At 59.3% G+C, this 19,494-nt stretch overlaps 1 protein-coding gene across 4 annotated transcripts in view; it reads left to right on the forward strand.

Moving 5' to 3' along the window:
* Positions 1-143: 143 nt before the first annotated feature.
* Positions 144-19,494, forward strand: part of FZR1 (fizzy and cell division cycle 20 related 1) — a 28,960-nt gene continuing 9,609 nt past the window's right edge. The window contains exons 1-2 of one of the 4 annotated variants that reach the window (XM_034945770.3): positions 144-349; positions 16,682-16,784. In XM_034945770.3, coding sequence (XP_034801661.1) covers positions 16,716-16,784 — 69 coding nt within the window. In that variant the 5' untranslated portion in view covers positions 144-349; positions 16,682-16,715. Of the gene's footprint in view, positions 350-14,624; positions 14,840-16,681; positions 16,785-19,494 lie in introns of those variants that run through there. The other 3 variants (XM_034945771.3, XM_055103873.2, XM_055103872.2) reach the window with 3 other exon arrangements.

The following is a 19,494-nucleotide window of genomic DNA, read 5'->3' on the forward strand; positions in this document are numbered from 1 at the left end:
CGCGCGCAGGCGCAGCCACTCGGAGTGGGCAGGGCCTGGCTGGGTGTTGGGCAGGGCCTGGCGGTGTGTGGGGTAGGCGGGGGGCGTGGCCGCGATTAGCCGCGCGCGGCGTGGGGGCGTGGTCGGGTTGCGGGGGTGCGCGCGGCCGGCCGGGCGCGCGCGGCGGAGGGAGGGAGCCGGGAGGCAGCGGAGGAGCGACCGCCGCCATATTAGGGACCGCGGAGCCCGGGATCCCGTCAGCGGCGGCCGCGGCCGGGCCTGCGGGAGCTGCGGAGGCCGGAGGCGGGCGCTGTGCGGTGCCAGGAGAGGCGGGGTCGGCGGGAGCCAGCGAGCCACGGGAGCGAGCCAGGTGAGGCGGCCGGGGTCGGGGACCCGCCCCCCCGGGCCCTAGGCGGCGGAGCTTGACTGCGACCCCCCAAAACCGGGACGGCGGGGCGGGCTGCGACCCGCACCCCAGCTCAGGCCCCTCCAGGAGCCCCCAGTCCCCTCGAATGCCGCCTCCCAGGCCGAACTAGGCCCGGGTGACCTCAGCATCCGCGTCTCCCGAGTTAACACCCAAATCCCAGCGTCCCCCCCGCGTCGGGGCCTGCCGTGACCCCCACCCCGAGCCACCTGTAAGTCGTGACCTCCCCGCAGCCGCCGTCAGCGTCCACCATTCTTTTTAAAATAGGCTGAGCCCTGCACCCCCAACCAGGGGACCCCACTGCGCACCCCTAGAACAGCAGACCCCGCCTCCTAACCCGGGTGATTTCTCCCTGGCCTGTCATCCCCGGGACTTCCCAGTTCAGACCCTCCCAGCTTGGGTCCTGCCCACATGAAGCCGCCCCCCATCGCTGAGCCTGTGGTGTGCGATGGCTCGCCCAGGCCGCAACCAGCCCCTCGCCCCAGTAAAATGCAGTCCCAGCCCGGGACACCCGGAAACCTGTGTCTGTGGTCACTGTTGTGTCCACCAGTCCCCGCAGGCACGGGTTGAGTGCATGGATGTCCCCGTCTCACCTCATCTCGCTGATTTCTGCTCCCCCACCCTCCCAGCGTGCCCCCTGCCAGCCCCCATTCCCCCGAAATCCAGCTCTCCCACCAAAGCCTCAGACGAGCTATCCATGCACAAGCCCCTCCCTCCTCCGAACTGAACCTCGGTCCTGCGTCCTGCCCCGTGTCTTCTCCAAACGCAAGCCTGGCCATCTCGGATCCCCAGAATATGGAGTGTGCCCCCCATTCAGAGCCATTTTACCCCTACTCAAACCTGTGACACCCCCTCCCCCTCTTCCACCGTCCAGACCTGTCTCCACCCCACGGCCTGAGACCCCCGATATGCAGATGTTCAGCCTAAATCTGTTTTGTCTTTTCCCCTGTTTTCTCCACCCCAAACTCATCCTCTGGTTCAGGGCGTCTCTCTGGTTCCGATTCCCCCGCCCCGCCCCAGTCTACCGGGCGATGACCTCATGCCTCTCCGTGGTGAGGCCCCCACCCCAACCTATATGCTTTGAAGGAGGGTGATTTACCTAAGGGAAAACCATCCACCAAGGACACACACCACCAGCATGAGGGCAGCCTGCGGGGACTTTGAAGTGAAGGCGGAGTGGTCTCTCTCGGCGTGGGGGTGGGGGTAGAAGCTGACGGCATCACCTAGGTTTGGTCCCCGGAGTGGATGTGTCGGGGGCCGTCTGTCATGCGGAATTCCGCGTGGGCCTCTTCCTGTGTCAGGGGCCCGTGTGTTTTGGCGACACCCGATTGTCATTTCCTTCGGAATCCCAAGTGGAGGCAGGTGTGCTGGCCACTGGCCGCTGCCCGGCGCCTTGAGCAGCGAGCGGAGTTGGGTTGCAGAGGGTTTTGCTAAGGGAGCAGACACTTACTCAAAGGCAAGCCCGGTGCTTTACTGGGGAGGGGTATCTTGGCAAGGTGGTACCCGCCAGTTTGCCCCTGTGACTTGCTTCCCAGGTCAAATTTCAGAACCTGTGCCCTGGCTGCAGGCAGTGGTGGGGGTAGGGGTAGGGGTTGGGGTGGGGGTTTGGGGTTTGGAGGAGGAGTTTCTAGAAACAGACAAGCCGGATTGGTCTTCAAGGTGGGGCTACATTGATTTTCTTTTTTTTTTTTTTTTTTTTTTTGAGATGGAGTTTCGCTCTGGGCTGAAGTCCAGTGGCGCGATCTCGACTCACTGCAACCTCTGCCTCCCAGGTTCAAGTGATTCTCCTGCCTCAGCCTCCTGAGTAGCTGGGGTTACAGGTGTGCGCACCACGGCCGGCTATTTTTGTATTTTAAGTAGAGACAGGTTTTCACCATGTTGGCCAGGCTGGTCTCCAACTCCTGACCTCAGGCGATCTGCCCGCCTCGGCCTCCCAAAGTGCTGTGATTACAGGCGTGTGCCACCGCGCTCGGCCTTACATTGATTTTCAAACCACTTAGTGTTTAATGGGGTTTCTGGTAGAGGGGTTTTGTAGACTGAGAACTTCTGGGTTTGGGAGTCCCAGAATGGAATTGGTTCTGAGGACCTTTTGCTTGGTGTCATTTAGAGGGGAGAGGATGGAAAGTCTGTGTGTGTAGGGCCGCTCCCGGGGGGCTCCAGGCAGAGGTGAGATCCAGGGGCTTGGTCTTCTAGGAACTCAGCGCTGTCACTCCTTTCTCCTGGCGCAAAGCTCTCCACTGCCCAATTCTGTCCCCAGGGGACATTTGGCAGTATTTGAGCCAGGCATGCTGCTCAGTGCCCCACTGTGCCCAGGACGGCCCAGTACAGAAAGCAGCCTGTCCCCAATGTCTGGACTGTGAGCCCCGTGAGGGCAGTGAGTGTGCCTGCCTGGTCCCCGCTCCGCCTCCGGCCTGCTCAGTGCCCTGGGCTGTGTGCTTGCCCACAGCGGGCCCCCTGTTGGCACTGCCACAGGGACCTGGGCACCTACCAGCAGGAAAGGGAGTGTTTGACCTCATCTCTCTTCTGCCCCCGACACCTCCCTGTGGTCACCAGTGACCTGCTCGTCAACTCCGCCTGTCACTGCCTTGCCCACATGTCACTGTTCTTCCCAGCCACTGGACTCAGCACAGAGCCAGAGCCCCTTCCTGGGCCACTTATGTTCTCGTCCAGGGACGTTCATGTCCCCAGTGGCCCTAGGTCCCTGTGTGCGTTGGCAGGTGACTGCCTTCCTCTGCCTCAGTGTCCTCATTCATGGATGGGATGAGGGGCACACAGGCAGCCTGCCTGGCCGCGCCTCATTCAGTCACTCAGCCGCCACTGACCACGAATGACACACCGCCCCCACAACGGTGAACACCCCCACTCTCTCGGCTTCCTACTCCGTCTGGTTCTTCCTTCAGGCTTCTTCACTGGCCCTTCTTTCTTTATTTAATTTTTGCTCGTAGTAGCTTTATTTGGATACACTTCTCCTGCCGCACGATTCACTGCTTTAGAGCGTGCAGTTCCCTGGTTTTTATATGTTCACAGGCTCGGGTCGCCATCACCTCTGCCCAATCCTAGAGCATTCTCATTCCCTCAGGAAGAAACCAGCCTTGACCCCATCAGCCGCCACCACCTGTCTCCCCTGCCTCTGTGGCTGGGCCTGTCCCGGACATTTCATAGAAATGGAATCCCACATTGTGTGGCCTTTTGTGTCTGGCATCTCTCACTGAGTGTGATGTCCTCAAGGTGCGTCTAGGCTGTGGCCTGAGTCAGAGCCCTGCTCTTTTTCGTGGCTGAGTCATGTTCTGTGATGTGGAGGCCCCGGGTTTTGTGCGTCTCCTTATTCAGTGGACGTTGGTGCTGTTTCCAGTGTCTGCCTGTTGTGAGTTGAGCTGCTGCGAAGAGGCAGGCGCTGGTGGTTGTGTGGCGACCGTCCTTGTTGCTCTGTGACTGAGGCGCTGGTGCCTCTGCTCGCCGGCTGATCGTGTCTGATGGTGTCACCCCCATGCAACCACCGTGAGCCCAGCTCTAGAGACCTGCTTTCCAACCTTTCCACCTTGTCCTCCTGCCCCCAGCATGTCCCTTCCACCCCAGACTTCCCAAATTGCTGCACGGTTCTGATTTTTTTCTTTTTTCTTTTTGAGATAGAGTCTCACTTTGTTACCTAGGCTGGAGTGCAGTGGCGCAATCACAACTCACTGCAGCCTCGACCTTCCAGCCTCAGGTAATCTGCCCACCTCAGTCTCCCGAGTAGCTGGGACTCCAGGCGCGCCACCATACCTGGCTAATGTTTGTATTTTCTGTAGAGACGGGGTTTTACCATGTTGCTCAGGCTGGTCTTGAACTCCTGGGCTCAAGTGATCCTCCTGCCCTGGCCTCCCAAAGCTCTGGGATTACCGGCGGAGCCAGCATGCCCGGCCACACTGCTGGGTTCTGGAGAGCGGCAGGCCGTTCAGATTCCTGTGCCGTTTTGCACACATTCCCTTCTGTTGTGAATCTTCCTCTCTCCCAGATCAGATTTGGCCTGGGAACCTCTATATTCTCATCCCCACCAGCCTGCAGGCCACTGGGTCGGTGGTGGAAGGATGATGGGAGCAGAGAGAGGGTGGGCAGTGGGCATCTGTCTGCTTTCACCGGAGGGCTGAGGAGTGTGGGAGGCCAGTGCTGGTCTGTTTGCCCTGGAGAGCAACTCTTCCACTTAAGGATCCCCCTCAGGATCCCCCTCATCCATGCATTCCCCACCTGGGTGACTCCGCCCCCACAGGCACTGGGCAACACCTCGGGACATCTGTGCATTGTCACAACTGGGGGGCGCTCCTGGCATGGAGTGAGTGGAGGCCAGTGATGCTGCTCAGCGCCCCGCAGAGCCCAGGACTCCCCGCCATAGACAGCGTTCCAGCCCAAATGTCCGCAGCGCTGAGGTTGGGGCCCCCGCCGTGAACTCCCCGGACTGGGTTTCTATTGCTACCGCCTCACCTCGCCTGGGACCCGTGGGTGGGAGCTGCATGACACAGACAGAGATGCAGAGATGTGCGGGCCTTGGGAACCTGATGGCGCTCCATCTGATCCTGAGAGACCACAGGCGTGGTGCCACGCTGCCTTCCTCCTCACGTGAGGCACTGCAGCCTTTTGTGCTGCCGCAGACCCAGGTGTCTTTTAGGTCTGAAGGTGTCGTCAAGTCAGACAGGGCTGTGGGTACTCGGTGGTACCAGGAGGCTGGAGATGAGAAACCTCGGGTCTTTTATCTGCAGCACCATTTGGAAGTGTGGAGAGCAATTCTCACCGGAGTGGGCTGGAGGTGGGAGCTGCCCCCCACACAGGGAAGAGGGTGAGAGCTGCTGGCCGAGTAGACCCTGGGGATGCTTCTCATCCACTCTAGACTGCTGTTCACTCTAGACTGCCTGCCGGCTGGGTACAGAGGCTCACGCCTGGAATCCCAGCACTTTGGGAGGCCTCAGCAGGAGGATTGCTTGAGCCCAGGAGTTCGAAACCAGCCCGGGCAACATAGGGAGACCCTGACCCCCATCTCTATATTTTAAAAACAAGAAAAGAAAAATAGGCTGCACACCCAGTGGGGGCAGCAGCTTGGCTCTGCTTTGCGGCGCCTGGGTCAGCACCTAGAACCCACATGGCACATGGCTGGTTGGTGGGGAGGCGTCGGCTGGCAGGTGGCGGCGTGAGTAAATGAATGAATGACGTGCACGGGGTGTATTCCCGGGGCCCAGGCACCGGCCTCCAACAGTAACTCGCCTCGCCATGGCTCACACGGGCACCCTGGAAGGCACGCTGTCCCCTGCCAAGGGTCTGGGCCCCACCCTTTTTTACTTGGCTACTCTTGGCTGTGTCTTTGCGTTTGTAGAGGTCAGAGGCCGCCAGCTCAGCTTGTTCTTCTGCAGGTGGGGGTTGCTCCCTGCAGAGATCTCTGTGCCTCAGCGGTCTCTCCGCTAGGCCCCGGCTCTGGTTCTGGTCCAGAGTCCACCTCTCCCCTGTGTCAGTCCACCCCTGCAACCACGGCCACCTGCCCCGGGAGCCCCATTTCTCTGACGTCCTCTCTCCTCTCTGAGACTGATGGGGACAGCATGGGAGGAGATAAGTGTCATGGTCTGTGGACAGGAGGTCACTGGGGCAGCATCCTGGCTGCCAAGGCACCGCCATGCCCAAGGACGAAGGAGCAGGGAGCAGTCTGGGGACCTGCGTACCCCTGTCATGAGTCCCGGGCCCAGCCAGCATCCACTGAGCACCTCCGGGGCCGTGCGTGCACCTGTCATGAGTCCTGGGCCCAGCCAGCTCTCACCAAGCACCTTCTCTGGGTCATGCCGGGTGCCTGCTGCCTCGTAGACCTCATGCCTGATTTCACAGCTTCCTAGGCAGGCAGTGTTGTCCCTGCTTAACTGATGAAGAAACTGATGTCCCAAGAGGTGAAGTTGCCCAAAGCTTCGTGGCCAGGAAGGGTTGAAGCTGGGACTCAGCCTGGGCTGATCCCGTCGAAAGCCCACACTCTTTCTGATGGACCCTGCTAGAACCTTTTCATGGGACTTGGTTTACTTTCATGGGAGGGCACAAGGAGGGTTGGCGATGAGGGTGTCTGGGTGCTTCGCCTGCCTTGGGTCCCTGGAGCTGCAGGGCTGAGGGCCGCGTGTGCTGGGTGGGGTGGTGCTGGTGGGGGGCTCACGTGCTCTGACAAGGCCATCTATGCAGCTGGCACGGCTGCCCCCTTAATCGCATCATGACACCGAGGACATCCAAATGTGACCCGAGAGAGCCATCTAGATTCCTCCTCTGAGGAGTGGCTGGGAATGAGATTAGTGGGATGAGGTGACGCCTGTGAAGCCGTGCTTCATAAATGACACTCCTGGGCGCAGGGCAGGAGGCAAACCTCCCCAGAAACTCCCAGATCCAGTGAGAGCAGACAGCGGATAGCTGGGTGACCCCCCATTTTTCTGTGGGGGGGTCTTTCTTATCTGGTGCTTCTCCCCAGCCCCGCAGAGGATGGCTGGACATCACGCCCAGGCACCCAGCGCAGTCCCTTGCCTTTCACATGAGGAGGGGGCTCTCTGGGAGGGCACCTGGGCCAGGGCCTCACAGGTGGTCTGGGGACACCTGGGACCCCTCAGGCAGGCGCACTTTGCAACTTTGCAGGGGTTGGGACCTGTGAGGGCTGTTAGCCAGCCCACCCCCTGGCTCTGTCACCGCCATCCAGCAACTTTGCAGGGGTCGGGACCTGTGAGGGGCTGTGTCCCGGCCCACCCCCGAGCTCTGTCACCACCATCCAGTGATCCTTAGGCGGAGGCCTCCTGCTGGAACCACTCTGCGGAGACTCCAGCAGGAGGCAGTGCCTTGCAGCTTCCCCGTGGGCAGGGCTGGGCCGAGTGCTGAGTCTAGGACACTTCGCCTCCTGGGGCAAGGGCCAGGGAGTGGGCACAGAGCCAGACCCAGACTGGCTGGATTCACGTCCCAGCTCTACCCTCACCAACTGCATGGGGACCTTGAGCAGAGGGTGCTGTCCCAGGCCCCAAGATGCAATGGCGCCTGCCCGCCTGCTGTCCCAAGGACATTCAGTCAAGCACACTGAGTGCTTCCAGCTGTGCCAGCCGGTGGGCACGGGCAAGGTTTGCCTCTGTCCTAGCCCCATGTGTGTTCTGATGCTCTGCCCCTGGGCCAGGAGCCCGCACGGGATGCGGCGGCACCCATGAGGCTCTGGTCGGTGTTCCCTCCTCCCTTACCTGCTCCACGTCCCCTGTGGGTAGCAAGTGCCGCCTCACCTGCAGGCTGGAGTTACCCTTACCCAAGGCGGTCCTGCCCCAGTGTCCACTGGGCCAGGGTTGGGGGACGCCCTGGTGTATACCATAGGTGGCACGTCCAGACCATAGTCAGCCTCAACACATGAGTCATAAAAGATCCGTCATTGGGATGTTTCAATTCCTTTTGTCCGTTAAAGAGCCTGAAAAAAATATGAAAACAGTGGGGACCAGTTTTCCCAGCCAAGCAAGGCGTTGCAGGAGTAGGAGCTTGGCTGAGCCTCCAGGAACCAGAGTGCTGTGTTCCTGAGGAAGATCCAGCACCAGGGGAGACCTTGGGGGCTTTGCACTGGTGCTGTTCCCAGGCCCTGTCTACACGGCAGACAGCCCCTCACGCTTTGCGTCCCCACTCAGGGACACCTCAAAGTCGAGCCTGGAGACAAATCGTGCCGTGTCATTGGCCCCCACAAACAGTGCCTCATCGGCTCCCTTTCCTCCTCTCCCCACTGGTGCAGTGGGGATGGGGCTGGGGATGCCTGGCCACACTCTGCAGGTCTCGCTCATTCAAGTCACTTCCCTGGTTTTGCCCGAGAGCAGGGTCTCTGCCCTTGCACCCTGTGGACATTGGGGCCGGATCATTCTCTGGGGTGCGGCCGTCCTGGGCACTACAGGGTGCTGAGCAGCGTCCCTGGCCTCCACCCACTCCACGCCAGGGGCACCCCCAGTCATGACAACCACAGATGTCCCCAGACATCACCATATATCATACCCTGGGGGCAGAATCATCCTGGTTAAGACCCCCTGGGTTAGGGGATTCCACGGACCCCCAAGAGACTCTGCGTCCCATGATCCTCTGCCCTGCTGAGGTCCCAGGAGGCTGCACACATTGAAATCCATACCCTGAGTGGGAGGGAGAGAGGAGGTGAATCTCAGGAGCTGGAGTCCCCCTGGTTTGTGCTGTCTGCCCCATCGGAGGCTTATTCTGGTGTCTGGTGTGAGCAGGGGCCGACTCCATTTTTTTCCACGTATTTATCCCAGGGCGTCTCCCTCTGTACGGGGGCCCTGTCACTGTTTTGTCAGGTGACTGGGTCATGCCCATTTCCCAGGGGAACAGGAAGAAGCTCGAGACTGAAGGCTTGCCCGGGGCAGTGGCAGAAGGAGGCCTCCTGGCTCTTCATTCTGGGGCCCAGGGGGTGGAAGGTGGACCTTTCCTATGAGCTGGCCCAGTGGGTTTGCAGGACCCACAGGGCAGTGCCCTGCCAAGGGGATGGGGCAGCAGGAAGCCCGGTGGCCCAGGGCCCGGGTCCACCACCCAGACCAGGGCAACCAAGCTGCGGGTGTCGGCCACACAGGCAGAGCCACAGCAGCATCCCCACTAGGCACCCCTGGGCCAGGGACAAGAACCTCTGCGGGGCCTGGCAGAGCACGAGTCATTCACTGATTCACTGCTGATTTGCAGCGAGGGTCCAGGTTGCTGCTAAACTCCCTCGATCCGGTCTGATCCTTTCCGCACGGCCACACACATTGTCTGTGCTCAGGAATTACTTAACAGCAGCTTAAGATCCTGATTTCTCTCTACTCTAACCTTTTACGATGAAACCTTCCGAGCATCCAGCAAAGGAGTGAGAATGTGGTGGTGCCCGGTCTCATCCAGAGCCCACCTGGCCCATCTCTGCCCGTGGTTTGTTTTTTTGAATACCTCACAGTTCACGTGATACAGAATTCTAGAAGTACAGGCCGGGCGCGGTGGCTCACGCTTGTAATCCCAGCACTTTGGGAGGCCGAGGCGGGCGGATCACAAGGTCGGGAGATCGAAACCATCCTGGCTAACACTGTGAAACCCCGTCTCTACTAAAAATACAAAAAATTAGGCACTACAGTGGCGGGCCCCTGTAGTCCCAGCTACTCGGGAGGCTGAGGCAGGAGAATGGTGTGAACCAGGAGGCGGAGCTTGCAGTGAGCAGAGATCGCACCACTGCAGTCCAGCCTGGGTGACAGAGCCAGACTCCGTCTCTTAAAAAAAAAAAAAAAAAAAAAAAAGAATTCAAGAAGTACAAAACGAGGTGCCAGGAGAAGAAATAAGGCTTCTTTCCTCCCCGATCCTCGTCCTCTCCTTCCTCTCCCCACCCACCCCATGACCAGCCGCTTTTCGAACCTTCTGGGAGCAGTGTGCTCTGCATGGCCATTTTTCTGTGCAGTGGGTCTCACAGCCTCTTCCGCCCCCTGTCTGATGGCCTCTTGCGTCTTCCACTCTGACGAGCTGCCGCAGTGACTCCATCTCTGCACACATGCATGCGGAGTTTCTAAGGATAAATTCTTAGAAGTAGAAATACCACATCACAGAGGATGTGCATTTTTTAAATTTTGGAAGCAGTTGCCAAATTGCCTTCCTTTGAAGCCGTAGCAGTTTGCAGCTTCTGCCAACCATGAGTGCGTGTGGCTGTCTCTCCCCACGCCTGGGATGGTGAGGCCGAGTCCTCCAGCCCACAGCCTCCCCCACCGTCTGACGGGCGGGAGGGTGGTGTCCTCGGTTGGATTGGCAGCTCCTGACTGCGAGGGAGGACTGGTCCTTTCCCAGTGCGGTTTGTTGGTGTCCTTTGCTACTTTGGGCTCTCCTGTGGGTGGCAGGTGTTTCCCTCAGTTTGTCATCTGTTTTTTAACTGTGTTGGTGGTGTGTCTGCCCTGCGGACTCCCAATTTTCCCGGTGTTGAATTCCACAGCCATGCCTCTTATGGCTCCTGGATTTTGTTCTTCCTGCAGCGCAGCTGAGCGAGGGGCTTAGAGGGGTCGCTGGGGGTCCCGGAGCTGAGCTGAGCACTGCTAGCAGCACCGGGCAAGTGTCCAGGTGAGGTGCCCCGGGAGGCCCCAGGCCCGGGATACAGGACCCTCCAGATCTCGGAGGTGGGAAGACAGTCTGCACACCTGTCTTGTGCACCCCTGCCCTCACTGCAGGGACAGACAGGAGCTGGGTCTCAGGCTGCTGGGCAGGCCTGGGCCCTGTGGTTTTGCCCACCAGCCTTGGGCAGCGTTGAGTGAGTTGTGTGGCCAGTAGACTGACAGCTGCTGCCCACCTGGCAATGTTTGGGCCATTGGCTCACAGCGTCTCTGTTGCCCCGGAGGGCTTGTCAGGTGCAGCCATGTGCTGCTGGGCAGCGATGTGTGCCAGGGGCCGTGTGCAGCTGCAGCTGGCGCCCGGTGTATTTGCTTTCAGTGCTGACTTCAGGGCAGCATCAGTGTTCTGGGGAAGTGGGGGATGATATTTAGCCAATCACAACCAGACTCTGCCAGCAAGTGCCTCAGTGCACGCGGTTACCACCGCTGCTGCCAGTGACACTTGTTTACATTCTCTCATTCTGGAAAAATGCCAGCTGGGCGCGGTGGCTCACACCTGTAACCCCAGCACTCTGGGAGGCAGAGGCAGGCAGATTGCTTGAGCCCAGAAGTTCGAGACCAGCCTGGGCAACATGGGAAGCCTCCATCTCTACAAAAAATACAAAAAGTGGCTGGGTCTGGTGGAGTACACCTGTGGTCCCAGCTCCTCCAGAGGCTGAGGCAGGAGGATCACTTGAGCCTAGGAGGCAAAGGCTGCAGTAAGCCATAATTGCACCACTGCTCTCCAGCCTAGGTGACAGAGTGAGACCCGGTCTCAAAAATAAAAATCCTGGCTGGGCGCTGTGGCTCACACCTGTAATCCCAGCACTTTGGGAAGCTGAGGCGGGTGGATCACCTGAGGTCAGGAGTTCAAGACTAGCCTGACCAACATGATGAAACCCCCTCTCTACTAAAAATACAAAAAAATAGCTGGGTGTGGTGGTGAGTGCCTGTAATCCCAGCTACTTGAGAAGCTGAGGCAGGAGAATTGCTTGAACCCGGGAGGCAGAGGTTGCAGTGTGCCAAGATTGCACCACTGCACTCCAGCCTGGGCAAAAAGAGTGAGACTCTATCTGAGAAAAATAAATGAATAAAAATTTTAAAAAGATAAAAACTCCAGGGCGCTCCTGTTTGTCCACACTTAGGTCTCTGGAAATGAATTGCATCACCAAGGTCTCTGTGTGAAACAAGATAAACATAAAAGGGTCATCTGAAATGCCGTGATTTGTAACTAAACAAAGTTCCTTTTTTTTTTTTTTTTCCTGAGACAGTGTCTTGCACTGTTGCCCAGGCTGGAGTGCAGTGGTGCGATCTCAGCTCACTGCAGCCTCCACCTCAGCCTCCTGAGTCCTGGGACTTACAGATGTATGCCACCACACCCAGCTAACTGTTTCTATTTTTTTTTTTTTTTTTTTTTTTTGAGACAGAGTCTCACTGTGTCACCCAGGCTGGAGTGCAGTGGCACGATCTCTGCTCACTGCAACCTCCGCCTTCCAGGTTCAAGTGATTCACCTGCCTCAGCCTCCCTAGTAGCTGGGATTACAAGCATATGCCACCATGCCCAGCTAATTTTTATTTTTTAGTAGAGACGAGGTTTCACCATGTTGGCCAGGCTGGTGTCGAACTCCTAAGCTCAGGTGATCTGTCCACCTCAGCCCCCCACAGTGCCTCTGTTTGTATTTTTTGTAGAAACGGGGTCTCGCCATGTTGGCTGTTCTCAAACTCCTGGTATCCTCCTGCTGTGCCTGGCAGCTAAGTTCTTTAACGAGTAAGATTTGCATTACAAAGTTTTTCCATTGTTGGAGAAGGCCTGGCCAAGGGTGCTGAAGGTACAGAAGCCACAAAGGCTCCCACCAGGACACGGGAAGGGCTGGGCCCCACCTGCAAAGTCAGATCTGGAGCAGGGGCAGTGCTGGCATGGAATGCAGTCCTGGAGCCGTTCCGCTTGTGCCCACGCTCCCGTGCCCATGGGTCCCTCTGCGAGGTGCCAGGTCTTGGGGAGACTGTCCTGTGCTGGGATTTGAAGTCTGCTGGTGCCGTTGTCCATCTTGCTTTTACTTTGGCAGCTAGTTGTTGGGGGCCACTTTTACAAATGTACTTCCTTTAGCAGGCATGGTGGTGCGTGTCTCTGGTCCTGGCTACTCAGAAGGCTGAGGTAGGAAGATAGCTGGAGCCCAGGAGGTGGAGGCTGCAGTGAACCATGATCAAACTACTGCATTCCAGCCTGGGCGACAGAGCGAGAGACCTTGTCTCCATAAAAAAAAGTGTTTCCTGGCAGCACATGCCACCACCTGGAATGCTTCTCCACCAGCTTGATTTTCTCCCACTACCTCCGCTGGTAGGGAGCTTACTCCAGTGGGTGGGTGGGGCTGTGGCCCTGTCATTGGGAGGGCTCTGTTCATGTGTGTTGGTCAATGAATGACCCTCCCCACCACATCCAACACAGGATGGGGCTGTCAGAAGTCAGGGGCCGTGGGGGCACAGAGAGGAGAGAGGGCAGGGCACCCCATGCGAGGCCAGGCAGAGAGAGGGCCTCCAGGACCGTGGGGAGCATAAGTGTCTGGGGAAGCCCCGTCCACACCTGCCACCCTCTGAAACATTCAGTCACACCTGCAGAGTCCCTGCTGCCCTGCAAGGTGGCCTAGGCACAGGTCCTGGGGTCAGGACCCTACGCCCCTGGCAGTCGGGATCGTCTTTGCCCTGCGGCAGCCGCGTCTACGTGGTGAGTCGCCTGCTGGCTGCATGGGGCTTGTGAAGCCGCCAGTGCTGGGCGACCTGCATGGAGCCGACGGTGGTGGCTGATCTACCCCAAGGAGGGCGGAGGGCTGGCCTCCCTCTGGTCTCAGATTTGCTGGACTTGAACAAGTTCCTCGCCGCTTGGCTCTGGGACTCTTGGAGTCTGAGCAGGGGCTCCCTCACCCCTGCTCTGAAGCTCAGTGTTCGGGTCCTGCCTGGTTTTTGGTGTGCCAAGGGGTACAAGCTACTGTCTGGGCAATGCTGCCTGTGAAGCCGATGTTTCCAGCTGTCCTCCCCAACCATGGCCACAGCTGACGTCCTCTGTGGCTGCACGCACCACCTTTGCACAGCCTGGACTGAGCACTGCACTTCCGATGGAGACTCCCCCAGGAGCCCCTGCCCCCAGGGTGGGGTTTTCATGCCACAGTACTGCCTTTGCAAGTGGCCTCTGCTCCGCGGTTTCCTTTCTGTAAGTGCTGGAGGATCTGTGTAGATCCCCCTTCATCTGCAGATCAGTCCCGGGGGGCCCCACACCCACACCTTTCCTGGGGCTCAGGTCTCTATAGACCCTCTGGCTCCAGGCTCGGGAAATTGTCCCCCAGAGGCTGTCTTCACTGGGGACAGATGCTTAGGCCTCTCCTCGTCCTGGGATGGCCAGTGCTGGCCCAGGAGTGGTCGGGTGTGGTGGGGACACATGGGCCTTTGGGGCTGCGGGAGGCAGCTGTGCCCTGTGGAGAACCGGTGGGGACTGTGGGTGGGGAGAGGCCATTCTGGGCGAGGGAGAAGGGGATGGGGAGGAGGCTGGTGACATGACCTGGCCCCAGTAGGGGGCAGGCTGGAAGGAGGGAGAGCTGCTGGCCATTGCTCTGTGGCGGCGTGGGCCACCCTTTGGGCCCATGTGCTTTGGGCTGAGCCAAGTAGAGAACCCTGGGCCTTCTATGTGGTCCTGGGCATTGCTGCCCTGCACTCTGCCTTCGTGTCCTCATCTGCGCAGGCGGTGGGCGCTGGCACCCGTCCATGAGGCCTTGCAGAGGGGACATGAGATAAGCCACGAAAACCCACCACCACAGGACTGTGGGCTGCACGCTCTTGTCCCTCAGAGCCTGACTGGCCCCATGTGGCCGAGCCAGGGACCACATGTGTCCCTTGACTGCGGGCCCAGTCAGCGCTGCCTGCGGGCTCTTGCAGAAGAAACAGCCCTGCGGTTGATCCTATCTCCAACCCCAGGCCGGGAGCTCGTCAGAGGCCACCTGGGGCTGTGGAGGTGGCAATCAGGCCAACCGCCTCAGTATCTCAGGACAGAGTGGTGCTTGGGATGACAGGAGCAGCACCAAACCCGCATGGGTCTGTCCCTACCTGGTGACGCAAGCCAGTGCATGCCTCAGGTGTCTGTTTCCTAAAAAGGCAGGTGTCGCCTCGGCCCTTCTGGTCTCCGTGAGTCAGCCTCCTCCAGGGCCCTCCCAGGTCTTTTGTGTCTGGTGTCTCTCACAGGGTGCAACGTCCTCAGGGCGTGTCCACGCTGTGACCTGGGTAGAGCCTTGCTCCTTTTCATGGCTGGGTCGTGTTCTGGCGTGTGGAGGGCCGCGCTGGTTCGTCCCTCACCTGATGCGTATGTAGGATTTTGCCGTCTTTTGGCTGTTGTGAATTGTGTGTCTGTGAGCATTTGTGTACCAGTTCCTGTGCCTTTCCCATTCTCCTGGGTGTGTATCTAGGAAGTGCTGGGTCATGTGGTGACTGTGGGTTTCTCTTGCGTAGACATAACTTTATCATCACTTAACATTAGTAGCAGAACGGTACTAAGCTTTCATCACTGACAGACTCTGTGTTTAACGATTGAGGAACTTACCTGCCAAAGAAGTCACCAGGGACTGGGGAGAGGGATGGGGAGTGAGTGTTCCATGGCGACAGAGTTTCAGTTTGGGAAGATGAGAAAGTTCTAGAGATGGCCGTGGTGGTGGCTACACAACCACGGGAATGTGATTAACACCACTGAACTGTACGCTTTTTTTTTTTTTGAGACAGAGTCCCGCTCTGTCACCCAGGCAGGAGTGCAGTGGCACGATCTCAGCTCACTGCAGCCTTCACCTCCCGGGTTCAAGCGCTCCTCCTGCCTCAGCCTCCTGAGTAGCTGGGATTACAGGCATGTGCCATCACACCCAGCTAATTTTTGTATTTTTAGTAGAGACGGGGTTTCACCACGTTGGCCAGGCTGGTCTCAAATTCCTGACCTTGTGATCCACCCGCCTCGGCCTCCCGAACTGTTGGGATTACAGGCGTGAGCCACCGTGCCCGGCCAGAACTGCATACTTAAACGTGGTCGAGATGGTAAACTTTAGGTAAATTTTTTCACTTTTTTTTTTTTTTTTCTTGAGACAGAGTCTTGCTCTGTCACCCAGGCTGGAGTGTAGTGGCATGATCATAGCTTACTGCAGCCTCAAACTCCCAGCCTCAGGCGATCCTCCCACCTCAGCCTCCCAAGTAGCTGGGACCACAGGTGCGTGCCACCACACTTGAGCCCAGGAGGTTGAGGCTGCAGTGATCCGTGATTGTGCCATGGCACTACAGCCTGGGTGACACAGGGAGACCTGTCTACAAAAAGAACCGCTGTATTTACAGACCGGCAGCCTGCACATGGCCTTGGGCCGTGGTTTGCTGGCCCTGGTGGGAAGAGCGTTTTTCCTAGGCTACCTTCTGTCTCCATGGCCTGCACGGACCTTCACTTTATTCTTGTACAAACCCCCTTCCTGCCTCGGGCTGTGCATCTCTCTCTGGAACGTTCTTTGCGGTCTCCTCACCGCCACTTTTCTTCACACCTCAACATAAATGCCACCCCCTTGGAGGGGCCTTCCTGGTTTGGCTGAGCCTGGTCCTATGTGGGCTCTGCATGGGCCCCTGGATGTTACCTTGGTTGTAGCTGAGTGCGGATGTGGCTTGTCCACAGGAGGCTGATGTCCCTGGAGCTGTGACTTGGTCTACCTGGGCCTGGACCCACGTGGCCGGCCCGGGGCCTGTGCGTGGACAGCTCTTGCACACTGCCTTAGAGCTGGTGTGGCTTGTTGAACCCCCTTGCAGACGCACACGCACGTGGGTCCCCATGGCTCCTCGGGACATGGAGGCTGCCCACGCTCAGGGAAGAGTCCTTGTCGGGACCTCCAGGACTCTTCCTAGCCCCCGCCTCCCTCCTGGGGCCTCCAGGGCAGAAAGCCCCTTTCCTGGGCAGGAGGACAGGGTGTGGGATATACAGGCTGGGAGGGTCTGTGGGCAGCAGCCGAGGCCCGGGTTGGGGGAGCCTCACCTAGGATGAGGCTAGGGCTGGCAGGAGATCCCCACAGAGGAGCCAGGAGGACCCCACAGTCACTCTAGCTCCCAGGGCCTGGGGGTGCAGGCGAGCCCAGTGGTCTCCGGGCAGCCGGCCCTGCCCCACTCACCTCTCCTGCCCTTCCCGCTGCAGGCTAACCTTGCCGCGGGCCAAGCCCTGCCTCGCCATGGACCAGGACTATGAGCGGCGCCTGCTTCGCCAGATCGTCATCCAGAATGAGAACACGATGCCACGCGTGAGTGCCCCCGCCCTGCCCACCACTGTGGCTCCCCCTCCCCCAGCTGCCTCTGCCCTGGCCAGCAGCCTCGGGTGCCCCCACTGTCACTAAAGCCCCACGGACCACTCAGGTCCCAGTCCCCCAGGTCACACGGGGCCTCCGCCTCCTGGGCTGTCAGGGTTGCCGCCACCCCCAGGCCATAGTCAGAGCCCAGCGGGGCTTGGATGGACGAGGAGGCAAAAGGCCCAGAGTGGTGGAGCTGGGGCGGCCGCATGGGCAGAGGCACAGGGTGGCCTGCAGAGGCTTTAGGGAGACCCGTTCCTGTCTCCAAGCCCCAGGCGCATCTGGAACCCTGTGGGATTTGGGGGGCCCTGGCTTTGTCCTTCCTTGCGCTCCACCCTGCCTCCCCAGCCCAGCCGTGTTTGCCTTGCCCTGGGCTCCAGGCAGGCCACTGGCCACACAGGGTCTCGGGGCTGGTGGCTGCTGTGTGACAGCCACATCCCTCACCTGCTTCCCCACCCGACTCCTGCGGGGGGCTGAGGGGCCAAACTCCTGTTGCTGTCTACACAACATGAAGCCTGGGTTGGAATAGCATCAGGCTTAGCCTGGATGGCCACCAGTCCCTGCCCTGTGATAGACGCCCAAGCCATCATTCTCGAAGACGAAGTTGCCATTGTCCCGAGTCCCTCCCCCCATGGGCTGGCCTGCATAGACGGGTCTGAGGGGCATGGGCCTTTGGGGAGGGGCTGTCCCATTGCAGCTCCCTCAGTGCCAGCAACCTCTGTGCCCAGGCATTGGGCTAGGCCTGGGGCAGGCTCACCTTCAAGGCTTTGTTCAGCTTCAGACCCCAAAGCCTGGGTCCCGGGACCTGCGGGAGCCCACCACAGCCGCCTTCTCCCCCTGTGCGGTGCGGCCCCCACAGGGCAGAGCCAGGGAGGCAGATCCAGGATCGTGCGTGATGTAGCAGGGTCCCCATTGGTAAAGGGACAGGGCCACTGCAGAAGAAAAGTGGCGTAGAATTAGAGGGGTCTTTGCGATCTCAGGGATTTCAGAGAGAGGCATAAATACAGGGGCATCTGTGTGCACAGAGAGGATCTGGGCACCACGGCGCCCAGCATCAGGAGCAGCCCTAGTGCCGGCCCTCGGTCTCCAGAGCACTCTCGGGGCTGCCAGGAGGACAGTGGGAGCCTGCGGGCCCAGCAGTGCGTGGGAGGGCGGGGCGCAGTGTGAGGATCCAGCACCCTCCATCCAGTGCACTTCGAAGTCTCACGGATGCAGCCAGACCGGGGTGTGAACGGGAGATGGGGGAGGAGTGGGCATCGGCAGTTTTGGGAGAGCTCCCCACACACCCGTCCTGCCCCGCAGTCACCCAGCACAGCCTGGACTTTATGACACAGAACCACCTTCAGACCCAGACGGAGCACCAGGCTGTGGAGAGACAGCCCTGGAACCCTCCAAAGTGTCAGGGCCATGACTGCGTCACAGGCTGGGGGCAGGGAGATGTGAAAGCAGACGGAATATGACCCTACGCAAGCCTGTGTTTCCTGGGGCTCCACCAGAGAGGCCGCAGACGGGGCCCACGCAGCACTCGCAGAACCTCTCCCAGTCCTGGGGGTCCGGAGTCGGAGGTCACGGTGTGGGCAGGGCCACACTTCCTCTCGAGGCTCCAGGGGAGGACCCTTCCTGCCTCTCCCAGCTTCTGGGGGCTCCTGCTATCCGTGGCTGTGACCACGTCCCTCTGGCCTCTGCATCTGTCCTGGAACCATCTGCTTGTGTCTCTGTGTCCGTGTTTTCTTCTTCTTATGAGGATGCTTGTCATCAAATCAGGGCCCACCCTAATGGCTTCCTCTTGAGTATAATCACATCTGCAAGAAACTCGTGTCCAATCAGAGTCCCATTCCCAGGTAGCGGGGCTCAGGACTTCACAGTATCCTTTTAGGGACACCGGTCAGCTGATAACAGACCCCTCATAGAAAAAAGACGGCGCGGGGACAGTCAGATGGGGTTGGAGGGTTAGACGGGTGTTGTGGGCAGCAGGAGATGAGGATGAGGGCCACACTCCCAGGTGGCTCTGGGTACAGCTGTTGCGTGTCTTGTGCCGTCAAGGCCTGTGTCTGTGATCATCTAGAGACGGTGAATGCATGGCACCCGCGCAGCGTTGGGAGGGCAGTTGGGGTCTTGTGCTCCCTGGCTCTGTCCCCTCTGCCATGGCCCCCATTCCTGCCACTCCACCCCGTCCCGTGGCCCTGCCCTCTCCACACTCCTGCCTGGCAGCATTGGGAGGCTGAGCCTGCCCGTGGGCCTGGCATCTCCCGGAGGCTTCTGGCACAGAAATCCCTGACCATGAGTGACCACGAGTGACTGTGTGGCTCCACTCCTTGGGTTTTCTTTTTTTTTTTTTTTTTTGAGACGGAGTCTCGCTCTGTCGCCCAGGCTGGAGTGCAGTGGCACAATCTTGGCTCACTGCAAGCTCCGCCTCCCAGGTTCATGCCATTCTCCTGCCTCAGCCTCCCGAGTAGCTGGAACTACAGGCGCCTGCCACCACGCCCAGCTGATTTTTTGTATTTTTAGTAGAGACGAGGTTTCACCGTGTTAGCCAGGATGGTCTTGATCTCCTGACCTCGTGATCCGCCCGCCTCAGCCTCCCAAAGTGCTGGGATTACGGGCGTGAGCCACCGCGCCTGGCCCACCCCTTGGGTTTTCAAGATCAAAGCCCTCTTTGCTCAGT

Source organism: Pan paniscus, chromosome 20 (genome assembly GCF_029289425.2).
Source record: "Pan paniscus chromosome 20, NHGRI_mPanPan1-v2.0_pri, whole genome shotgun sequence".
In the NCBI taxonomy this organism is placed as follows: Eukaryota; Metazoa; Chordata; class Mammalia; order Primates; family Hominidae; genus Pan; species Pan paniscus.